Below are 12630 nucleotides of genomic sequence, written 5' to 3' on the forward strand. Positions count from 1 at the left end.
TTGTTAAAATGTTTTTTTTTATTCTACATGGCACAATGTCAACAATATATTTGGCCCTTTATGTTATGGGAAGATCCTCTAAATATAGGAGAAAACTCCTTGTAATTAAATGTCTTGTCAATAGATAAGATCAATCAACTTTATATTAGTTAGACAATCCTCCACACAGTCAAAAAGGGGATTTCAAATTCTTTTGAGACCACTTTAAATCCCTTACCCGACTCTTAAGCTGCCAGAGTCTACCAAAGACCCCAGAAAGCTGCTCTGATCCCATCATGGTGTTCACTCTTACTCCAACAGTCAGGAGCAACAAACTAAACAGCATAGTAGTGTCACATGTAATCTTTCGCCTGTGTGTGTAAGAGGAACAGTTTTAAGCAGGAATAAAAGTTTTTTTTGTCACAGTTTTTGCTACTGATCATAATACTGTTCTTTAAAATTCATTATTAAAAAGTAAATATCCAGGTTAAAGAAAGATTCAGGTAGTAATACTTTTATCTATAACTGTAAATGCAGTTTTCTTATGGTTCTCAGAGAGAAGCTAAAATGGGAAACAGTTGGTATTGAAACGGTGAGATTTTGGCAAAAACCTGAGATCTGTCACAGATATCTCTAATTTCATAATGTGTAATTTTGGCACATTAAAGTCGTGAGGTAGGCATGAAATAGCTCAGCGTGAGCAGGCAGGCGGTTCATGGCAGCAGACTAAGCAAAGCCAGCATTAGAACACTAACAACAGGAAGGGAGAGTATTTGTTGCTCTGACGCAATTCTGCCCTGCACAATGCAACTTAATCCTGGTGTTTTCCAACAAAAAAGTTCTGGAGCGAGCCAGGAGACGGCTCACCCATCAAAGGCATGAAACATCACAATCGATTTGCAGTGGGAGAGCAGATGTTTTGACAGGAAGTGAACGAGGAAGCTGACAGAAAAGACGGCCATAGCTACGGATGGAAAGAAGGCACAGAGCAGGTGGCTGCAGTGAGTCCCCCGCTCTGGCCGCAGTGGCCTACCGAAGACTCTGCTTCATTCTGCTCGCCGGGTACCAAGAAGTCAGTCAGCTGATCCTGTGCGAGGTCCTCTAATAAGGCCTCGCTGGCCATCGTTGGCCTACCACAGGCCTCAATGTGCACGCACTCACACAGTAAGCGCTGACAGCAACGCCAATCAGGCAAACCTAGAGTGCTACACCTGCTTCTTCAAACGCCAGGATGTCCTTCCCGCCATGAATAAAAAAAAAAAGCAAGGCTAAATCTGGAGCGAGGGACTGAGATGGAGAAGAGGAAGAAAGAACGGCAGAGACAGCGCCCCACTTCACTGCTTCCTGTTCTGCTCTTTGCCAGAATGAAAGCGAGGAGTCGTGCACTCTGTGCACACTCACCCGCCTGGGTTTTGTAAGTGAGAGAGATCACAGTCACTCTGCTTCCTGCTACCGAGTCTCTGAAGCTGAGAGACAGCCTGTTGTGACAGAACGTGGCTGTATTGCACTGACCATCAGGGGCCATGTTGACGTTGGATTTGAGAGACAGAGAAGTACAGATAATTTACATCAAGTCAGTACCTGTGTACTTTAGAGTCAAACAGACACAAAACCCCGGCAGGTTTTAACTTTAAAAGGCACAAGATGAAAATAACAACATTGAAATATTTCTACCATTTATGGCCTTGTTTAAACCTTGGGCAAAAATGCAATTGTTTTATTAAAATCGAACCCAAAAATGTCAAAGATGATCTTCTTTCTTTATTCAAAACAACTTTTATTCCGTCTGCTGCATTTTTTACATACCTGCCTGGGCCTACGAACATGGGCCCCTGACCTTGCAGACAAAATCTTTGTCCTTATGCTTTTACAATTCAAAAACTGATCTGAAAGTAAGTCAAATCCTCTTAAACTATGTGTATTTCCCCTAATTTGAGCAGAAAAATAAGATAACTAGCAAAAAGAATGGGTATTTTCCCCCTTTAAATAAGATACTTGGATAAAAATACGTTTTTTTTAATTTTATTGTAAATATTTCTTAATCTATTAGCAAATTGTCGTACTTCCCTGCTCAAAAACAATTATTTAAAGAAAATTAACCAACTTATGCTTTCGTTTTTGTCGTGTAGCGCCGATGAAAACAGTAGGGGTGCTCTAAATGGACTAATAATAATATCTTGATATTTTCAAGCTGAGTAGCGATATACGTTAATCCACTCATGTACAATAAGTGATATACTCAACTCTTATATTTCATCTGACAAAACTATCAATATTTTTTTTTACAAAAGCCTCCTTCTGGGATATAAATAACTGGTATAAAAAAAAAAAACAGAATGAGAAGAATAGTTCAAATCAAAGTAATGAACGAAACGAACGAAAATATATTTTCGTCTTTTTGCTCACGATCTGACCTTTCTTTTTCTTAATGTGCTGTTTTTATGGCGCCACCTTCCGACTGGGAGTGTCAAAAGCAATTCAGATCAACATAAAAAAAAACATACTATTCTCTGTAAACAACTAACATATCCAGAGTCTGGTTGGTGGACGGCCATCCCAGCTATTGAGCATTTTAAAACCTGTCCTGTTCAAAGGCATCTAAACCTCTTAAAGGCTGATGGGCATGGCCATAGACTGGCAGACAGAGGGAATGACTGATTAAAGGCCTGCAGGCCGCCTTTTCTCTCTGATTTCTGTCCACTTCCTGTCAGCGAGAGACGAGCAGATCAAGGGTTCATCTGAATCAGCAGTGCAGGGTCGCAGCCCCTTCAATCCCACGCTGAATATTGTACATTAAATAATGCAAACTAACACAGTGAGACAAAGAGGGAAAAAAAACACATCAAGTTCGTTGCTGTTCTGCTATAAGGGGAAAAGGAAGTGAAGTCATATGAAGTTGAGCCAACATACTCAAAACACAGACAGTGCCTCGGGCATTTTATCTACTGGATCTCTCAGATCAACACTCCTTGCCGCAGATATACACTATATTGCCAAAAGTATTTGCTCACCCATCCAAATTATTGGAATCAGGTGTTCCAATCACTTCCATGGCCACAGGTGTATAAATTCAAGCACCTAGGCATGCAGACTGTTTTTACAAACATTTGTGAAAGAATGGGTCGCTCTCAGGAGCTCAGTGAATTCCAGCGTGGAACTGTGATAGGATGCCACCTGTGCAACAAATCCAGTCGTGAAATTTCCTCGCTCCTAAATATTCCACAGTCAACTGTCAGCTGTATTATAAGAAAATGGAAGTGTTTGGGAACGACAGCAACTCAGCCACGAAGTGGTAGGCCACGTAAACTGACGGAGCGGGGTCAGCGGATGCTGACGCGCATAGTGCGAAGAGGTCGCCAACTTTCTGCAGAGTCAATCACTACAGACCTCCAAACTTCATGTGGCCTTCAGATTAGCTCAAGAACAGTGCGCAGAGAGCTTCATGGAATGGGTTTCCATGGTCGAGCAGCTGCATCCAAGCCATACATCACCAAGTGCAATGCAAAGCGTCGGATGCGGTGGTGTAAAGCACGCCGCCACTGGACTCTAGAGCAGTGGAGACGCGTTCTCTGGAGTGACGAATCGCGCTTCTCCATCTGGCAATCTGATGGACGGGTCTGGGTTTGGCGGTTGCCAGGAGAACGGTACTTGTCTGACTGCATTGTGCCAAGTGTAAAGTTTGGTGGAGGGGGGATTATGGTGTGGGGTTGTTTTTCAGGAGCTGGGCTTGGCCCCTTAGTTCCAGTGAAAGGAACTCTGAATGCTTCAGCATACCAAGACATTTTGGACAATTCCATGCTCCCAACTTTGTGGGAACAGTTTGGAGCTGGCCCCTTCCTCTTCCAACATGACTGTGCACCAGTGCACAAAGCAAGGTCCATAAAGACATGGATGACAGAGTCTGGTGTGGATGAACTTGACTGGCCTGCACAGAGTCCTGACCTCAACCCGATAGAACACCTTTGGGATGAATTAGAGCGGAGACTGAGAGCCAGGCCTTCTCGTCCAACATCAGTGTGCGACCTCACAAATGCGCTTCTGGAAGAATGGTCAAAAATTCCCATAAACACACTCCTAAACCTTGTGGACAGCCTTCCCAGAAGAGTTGAAGCTGTTCTAGCTGCAAAGGGTGGACCGACGTCATATTGAACCCTATGGATTAGGAACGGGATGTCACTTAAGCTCATATGTGAGTCAAGGCAGGTGAGCAAATACTTTTGGCAATATAGTGTATCAGCAGGTATTAAATTAACATCCTTACCGTGCAGCTGGGACTCCTGCAGCCTGCTGTGTACCTTGGACTGGTGGCTGCAGAGATAGCAGCCCCCATGCATCCATACTGCCCCTCACTCCTTACACAAACATCTCAGCTCCCCTTATCACCACCACAACACTCACACTAGATAGTTCAACCTCTCTAACTGTCCTAGAGCTGTCGTGATGCCCGTAGTCACAAAGGGAAATGGAGGCAGAAGCTAAAAAGTGTGCTGACCACAGTACCAGGAACTAAGATCACATCAGTTTAGAGTCTCTGCTCTTAAAGTTACAGTCTAACAGATGTTACCTGTTTATTAGCTAATCAAACCATGCAAATATCTGACAGTTTTCATATCAGATAAAATACTTCTCCTTTAATTAGGCATGCTTAAATGTTCAGATCTAACAATTTAAAGTTTCAAATGCTGTTAAACTCAAACCTGATGCTTAAAAACATTCAAGACTATGGCCCTTAAAGTCAAAATATGATGGTAAATTTTGTTTGGTTTCATTTTTTGTCTGCCGCTTAGACAGCCATGACCCACAGGGAACAAACAGAAAAGACCTTATATCTTTGAGCCCTGAAGTAGGTTGAGATTCAAATGCAAGACCTCTTAGGAGTGGGAGGGGAGTGGCAGCTTAGTGGTTAGGGCATAGGGCTTGGAATCCTGAGGTTGTGAGTTCAAAATCCATTCCCAGAGACTGCTACTCTGGCTCTCTGATGGCAGGCCACTGCTCCCCAAGGAGCATGTTGATCATGGGGGAAATAGAAACTTGATAGACAGACCCAAAAGAATTTCCCTACTCTGGGCCCTAGGTAGTTCCTCAACCCAAATTAAGCCATTAACCATAAGACAGATTCCTTGAAGGGAATGTCTTGTCTCAAACCTCAAACTTGCCCTAAGAGGCAAGGAGGTACCAAAGATAAAAAATTGAAGGATGGAAGAAAATGTAATTTTCTGTCTAAGTTTTATGTAGGCGGTCTTGATGATTTTCATAATTTGTGAAAATCATCAGGACTTTTGTAGAAGCTATGCACAGTATTCTTTAAAACAGACAGATAGGAGTGACTACAAGTGGCTTTAAATGCATATCTTCTTGGGGGTGGCCTAGTGGTTAGGGCATTGCACTTGGGTCCCAGAGGTCAAGCCCCCCTTCCACAGACTGCAACTCTGGGTTCCTGAGCAAGACCCTTAACCCTACACAGCTCCCCGGGAGCCGCACAATGGCAGCCCACTGATCCCCAAGGGGATAGGTTAAATGCAAAGAGTGAATTTCATTGCATTGTATTTGTGACTGTTTAATACAATAAAGTTCAATTATATTATATCTTTCCACGATCATGCATTTTTAATGAGCAGGCATTATTAATTAAGTTTAGATTCCCTTAGTGGGGGGAAAAAAGGTTTAAAACCTATGAAATTAGGTAAGTACAGTGGAGAGAGGAATGTGTCTTTCTTGTTCCCTAAAAAGCAGTTGTGTCCCCTTTACAAAAACCTTTAAATGCCAAAATATGGGGTAACTATGTGGTTTCATACTCAGGCAATTGACTGGTCCATGTTCTAGCTTTTGGATTTCCTATATATTGCCCACCACTTCATCCAGTTCCCTTTTAAGAAAAGTTAGTACCCTTTAAATATACAGAAAACACCAACAATCAAATAAAGGCACAAGTTGTCTCAGTGTATCCGCGACCAGGTTATGGGGGCAACAGTCTCAGCAAAGACTGCCAGAATTCCCTCTCTGCAGACACCTCCCTGAGCTCTTCTGGTGGGAGCCTGAGGATGTTTCAGGGTCAGACGAGATAAATACATTACTCCCTCCAGTGTGACATGGTCTCCTCCTGGTGGGATGTTCATGGGACACCTACCTGAGGTGTCCAATGGGCACCAGGTAGAGATGTCCGAACCTTCTCAAATATCTCATCTCGATGTGAAGGAGAACGGGGACAAAGGTTAAATAGGTGTTAGAATTAAACTTTCTACTGTAACATTTGTTAAACTGAAAAGAGAATATATTGCAGTATGCCCGATCTGTCTCTAAAACATACCCAACAATCTAATCTCTTCAGTCTGTGGCTGGTAACTAAAGGTAGACACAGACTTTGCCACCAATTAATCATTCTAGATTTTGGCCTTTATTTGACTAGGCTCAAGAAATCAAGGGTTCCGGTTTGTACTACACTGTCTTTGACCAAGTCTTCTCCTATATATTGCAGAGGACACCCCTGTCTAATGGTCGATGTTTCTACAAGTCAGGAAAGCAGTTGGTCATTCTTAATCCTACAGATTTTGCTAAGGTTTTGCAGCCTCTCTTTCCGGACTAGCTCTCTTGCTATGATACCAAGTCAATGGCCTTATTCTTAGTTGTTTTCCTGGTAATTTGACCATTGAGGATGAATTCCATTAAGGAATGCTCTGGATTTCATACAGAAGGATAATATCCTATTATAGTTTGGTAGAAAGTGGCTTCATAAACTCAGTAATGTGATAGATCACCACATTTGTCAATTTTCTCTAATTAACATATTCAGACTTAAAATAATGTAGCCCGTCAAACTATTTGTAGTCGGGATACTGTATTTCTCTTGTTAAAAGTCATAAGGCCTTGTAGAGCAGACAATACTGTAAAAGATTCTCTGTCGCTATCAGAAGGGTCAGTTGAGGTGGTTTGGGTTTCTGATCAGGAAGCCTGCTGGGTTGATCCCATTGAGATGAAATCTCATTAGTATCCATAATAGATCCATAACATCCTGGAGGGACCTTATTCTTTTTCTTGTCTGGGAACCTTGGCACTTCCCATAATAATCCAAAGAGTGCTGTGGAATAAACGACTAGGTTTCCCTTCTGGACCTGTTACTACCCCATGACCAAATCTCCAAGTGGAAAACAGTGGATGATTGTTACCCTCTGGACCATTAACAGCCCAAAGAGTGATGTTCTCTGCAAACATGAGATGAGTCACATCATGGTTTGTGTCCTAATATACCAATGTCGCATTCCTCTAACAGACAATGTCTGCAGCACCTTACCAAGTCTATAGAGTAAACAAATGAGATTGTTGCTTCAAAGTCATACACGCGCCGCTTCATTTTTAAAAGATAAAAAAAAATATATATAACCACGGATGTCTGGGGGACAGTGATTCGCCTACTGTACATGTTATGAATGCTGGCATACCATAAATGATAAATTATGAACAGTTTAGTTTGTGCTTTCAAGTCGTTTGCCCATAGGAAGACGTTACTTGGATATAACCTAACCTAATATCTTCAGAACAGCTCCAAATTACGCAAAACTCATATGGGTGAGTAAAACATGATGTAATATGAAAATCAAGGGCCAAATGTAAAACAAACGGCGTTTTCCTTTAACTAACCAGCAACCGGGTCTGACCAGTCGTAGGAGGCAACTTACCTTGCCTTGCCTTTAGAGTCATCTCTGCTCAAACACACTTGAATCAGAGAAATACCAAACTTAATAAAATCCTGAAGAGATAATTCAATCATATGAGCCAATTGTGTCAAAGCAGGGATGTATCTAAAAAGCTTCAGGACAGTAGCTGTCGAGGTTTGGGGGTGGAGACCCCTGCCATAAACGATTGAAGGCTTTTGTCCAGAGGAAGAACAGACATTTGTGCAATACAGATGACCCTGAAGGATGCTGTCAAAGCAACCTGGGCTTCATTATACATCACAAAGACCAAAGCCAAAATGAAATGCTGTACTGTTCTGATGTAGCAATTTATAAATAAGGAGCCTCTGCCTCCTTTATAAGAGTAGGTGGGGCTTCTGGAGGCCTGTCGTTACTTTTTAAACCATCATTTTTTACATTCTTTAAATACCTAACTTCAGGTTTACTACATCTGTAGGCCTTAATTCAAAACAATACAAGGAATGTGTTAAAACCTTTACTTTTGTGTAATAAATTAATATTATTATCAGTTTTAGTTTATGAAAAAAGCAAGAAAATATATTAGAGATTATAATCTTGCGAGATGTACAAACAATATGATAAATGCATGCTGAGCTGGTTGCTGCATAGAGATGTGCGAGTGGAATTAGAGTTTTGTAGACATGTCATAAAACTGCTTTATTACCAGGAGGATATTAAAACTTAAAGGGAATTATGTTTTAAAGGTCTGCAGAGGGCATTTCCCTTGTTCTTACTGGCTGTTGTTACTGAACAAATAAAATGGGACTTTAATTCATCCTCAAATGTGGATGTCTGGACACAACCTTCTTCACGGATTTGGGTTAAGAGGGGTGAGGGGATTTGTTTGGAGGTTGATGATGGCAAGTGGTGGGAGGGGTCAGATAATCTCTGCACCCAAACTCAGATAGGCAGACGTCTCATGAAGAAAAGTGACAGCTACTACAGAGCAAGCATAAATAATACATTAAGGGGAGGAAGAGTTTGAATGTTGATCACTAACACGCTTCTTCATGTGACTCCCACAAACACAGCAGCCTAATGCAGAGAAACAGGCAGGTAATGAATAAAACAGCATTTAGAGGCAGCCTGAGCTTCGGGTGGGGAGCACCAACAGGAAGAAATGCTGCCGTTCATTATGTCAACAGAGCAGCTCAAACTACACTTTGGGAGGATGGGCTTCTATACTGTAGGTGGGTTAGCTCCAATGCTGAACAGCAAACCATCTCCCCATGTTTACTCTATAAAATACTGGGGTAAAATAAAAAATTTACAAATTTTCTTTAAACCTCTGCAAAAGCAGCAGTTTGGACTCAGGGGAAACACCTCAATTGTTTTCTTGTTTAACCTTCAGTCCTGCTCATACAGTCCATTTTATTGCAACTACTGCAGCAACTACTGTTGGGGGTACATCGCCCAAGCCGTTGAATGTATTTCCACTGTAGCTCTGAATGTATTTCTGGTCATTGTCTTGCCTGAAGGTGAACCTCCACCTCTGTCTCCAGTCATTCTCTGCTTCTAACAGCCCTATTTATTTCCAAGATTAGCCAGGATTCAAACTCTGACCACCTTCCCTCTTTTTTGTTGAAGGAAAACATCCACCCAGCATGACGGTGCCATTACCATGACTCATGGTGGAGATACTGTGTTCAGACTGATGTCTGGTATCCATTTGTAGAACTTTATGTACAGGCTGAATTTCCCTCTATATAACTAATAGTAAACTGCGAATAGGACACTTTGTATGCCTTTCATTCAACAGCTCCACTAAAGCTACGTTTGTACAGTACTCAACCAAAAGGGAATCTGTGGACTCATCTTACCTCACCTCATCTTAGCTGTGGATTTTTTCTTGCTCTTCCACAGCTAGACAGTGGCGTTGGATGTAGCTTGCCCCCATCAGTGTGTGAGTGTGTGTGTGAATGGGTGAATGAATGTAGTGTAAAGCGCTTTGGTCAAGTCTCCTAACTTGAATAAAGGCGCTATATAAGTACATGCCATTTACCATTTTACCATTTAACACTGGGCTTCATGGGTTCTTTAATTAAAGCCTCTCTCTTTGGTTTGTCTCTTTAAGCCGGGCATACACTGCACGATTTTTTCCATCGTTGCACGCAGCCACAGCTCACACTGTATGATGAAACCGCAGGGTTTAGGGTTTCTCACACCTTCCGGCACGACGCTCTGATGCAATCTTTCGTCGGACAGTGTGAGTTCACAGCTCATGATGTATGTTCTCACACTGTGTGGCACGACGCTCTGATGCAATCTACCTGCTCACTGTACGTGTAAAAACCATGTTGGAGTCAGCTCCGCAGTGAGATGGCGCTACTCGGGACTCGTTTATCCGGAAGCCAAACGAGTAGAAGAGAAATATGAAACTCATAGAGTGAACCACACTGCATTGGCAATTAGAGAAAAAAAGCCCTAAAAAGAAAAGGCGATGTATTTGTACAAAGACATGGCTGAGCAAACGTGGCTACTACGGTCTGTCAATTATACAGAAAGAACTCTGTTTCACTCACACCCCCTCCATGCTTCTATGTGTTCATCTGAAAGGAAGAAGAAGAAGAATCCTTGTTTGCGTACCGAGCGTTTTGCGCACCACCACCTGACAAGGGCCGACTGAACTTCAAACATGTTTGATTTTCTCCCAACCTCACGATTCCTGATCAGGAGGTGGTCGTGAGAGGCTGATGGCCCCTCACTACCCCCTGTTATCTACACAATGCCCAGTCGAAAAAATCTCGCACGACCAGAAAGTCGGCCCCAAAGGGCAAAAAATATCGCCCTCAGTTAATAGTAATAGTTTTAAGTTGATCGCTTGGTAGATAAAAAGAAAAAGTTTTGGGGCTAACTTAAAGCAGTTTTTAACTTCCTCAGTTTTATTCCTTTACTTGTCTGCACTTTGTTAATGTTCTCTACAAATTATATTACACCCAGTTACAGCTGGGACAATAGCGATTCAATTTAAATTAATATCAATTATTTGACTTTTAAACACTTTTTATTTATATTTCAACAAATATTACAGTCTATAAGTCAAGGTTAGCTGAGATGATCTCTTGCAAAATTTCCGTCCTCAGGAACCACAAACTAGGGAGAAATAACTAAAGGAATGAAGAGAACCCAGAATACAGTAACTGCAGAGGAGTATAAATGTCAAACAGCACAATGAAGGGAGTAATCAACTGATTGGGAGCAGGTGTGGACAGAAGGATCTAGAAGGGAGCTAGCAGCAGGAGACTGACACAAGGGGACAACAGAGAGTACACAAGAAAGGCAAAATTGTGCTAAGATATAACTAGAAAATAAGTTGGATGACATCAAATGGTAATTAAACTAATGACACTGAACTACATAAATTTAAGTGTAACTGAAAGCCAAAACAAAAAAAATTCAACTGAACCAAAAAGTCCAGAAAGGCAGAATTATGACACTGTGGCGGACCACTAGGGGGCTCCACTGTAACTCAGTGGAGAGGTTGTAGTAATGTTTGTTCGGATGAGTATATATATGGGTTTTCTGTACAGTTGCTCTCAGTTGGAGTAAAGAACTGTTTAAACCTGCCTGCTTTTTGTCGTCATCTTCACTCCTCCACGACACTATAATTACTGATGTTCTGGATTTTTAGTTTTCTGTTTTTATTTCAAAATGATATCTTAGAGGAGTTTTATAAAAATGTTAAAATAACTGTCATAACTTTATAAATCGCTTTTTTGTGGGCCTTCTTGGCAAGTTTAGTGTCACCTTTTTTCTTTCTAATACTATAATTAGATTTTACTGTCTGGAATTAGGAAATGTATCTACAACCTGAGCCTCAGCCTGGGGCTGGTCCACACTCTCTGTAAGACCTCCTGTGTGGTACCGGTTCCCAAAATGCTGCATGCCAAGAAACTGGCTCAACAGTCACCCTAACCTCCCCCCTGATGAAGACCTGGCCATCATAGCCCATCTGCGCACTGTTGTAAGCCCCACTCTGGACCCACCTGGAGACCAACGGGAGCGCAGTTAGAGTCATGTTCTTTGACTTTTCCAGCGATTTCAACACCATCAGCCCAGAGCTGCTGAGGGGGAAGCTGGAGGGCGCTGGAGTGGACAAACATCTAGCTGACTGGACAATCAACTCCCTCACTGAACGCCCTCAGTACATACGGTTGCACGGCTGTCAGTCAAGAGTTGGCAGTCTGCAGTACCGGGGCCCCCCAGGGCACCTTTCTGTCTCCCTTCCTCTTCACATTTTACACCTTGGACTTCACCTACAACACTGACAGCTTCCATCTCCAGGACTTCTCTGTTCACTCGGCCATTTTAGGCTGTGTTTCTAAGGGGAAACACATGAGCTGGACTACCAATTGGTCAATATGAACTTTGTGGACTGGTGTGAGAAGAACCACCTGCGTCTTAACACCAGTAAGACCAAAGAGATGGTGATCAACTTCAGAAGAAGACCCCTACCTCACTCCCCCATGAACATCTAGGGGCAGGACATAGAAACTGTGGAGAGTTTCAAATACCTGGGTAACAAACTGGACTGGACTCAAAAACACATACACCCTGTATAAGAATTGCCAGAGGCGCCTCCACCTCCTGAGGAGGCTGAGGTCCTTTGGAGTGAGCAAAACCATCTCTGACTCTGCGGTGGCATTAGCCCTCCTCTACGCTGTCGTTTGCTGGGCCCCTGGGAGTGGGACAGAAAGAGACTGACATACCGGTGAGAAATGCCAGTTCTGTCCTAGGCTGCTCTCTGGACACAGTGGAGGAAGTGGCTGAGAAGAGGATGCTTTCCAAGCTTACATCCATCATGGACAACACCTTCCACCCTCTGTACCAGCTCGTAGAGGAGCTAAGCAGCTCCTTTAGTGAAATACTTTTAAAAAGGAGCATTTCATTTATCCCTGCTGCAACCGGACTCCCCAATGCGACACTACAACGGCCACAACTTGTGCAATGTATAGTGTTC

The 12630-nt window shown here is 42.6% G+C and overlaps 1 protein-coding gene across 3 annotated transcripts in view; it reads right to left on the minus strand.

The window, feature by feature from the left end:
- Positions 1 to 12630, minus strand: part of pkn1b (protein kinase N1b) — an 87174-nt gene that overhangs the window by 48212 nt on the left and 26332 nt on the right. Inside the window, exon 1 of one of the 3 annotated variants that reach the window (XM_038290406.1) lies at positions 4241 to 4432. The exons of 1 other annotated variant lie outside the window; for it this stretch is intronic. In XM_038290406.1, the coding sequence (XP_038146334.1) occupies positions 4241 to 4309 (69 nt within the window). In that variant the 5' untranslated portion in view covers positions 4310 to 4432. Of the gene's footprint in view, positions 1 to 1012; positions 1310 to 4240; positions 4433 to 12630 lie in introns of those variants that run through there. One more of the 3 variants, XM_038290405.1, reaches the window with a different exon arrangement.

Source organism: Cyprinodon tularosa, unplaced genomic scaffold (assembly GCF_016077235.1).
Source record: "Cyprinodon tularosa strain WSP-4 unplaced genomic scaffold, ASM1607723v1 ctg280, whole genome shotgun sequence".
NCBI lineage: Eukaryota > Metazoa > Chordata > Actinopteri > Cyprinodontiformes > Cyprinodontidae > Cyprinodon > Cyprinodon tularosa.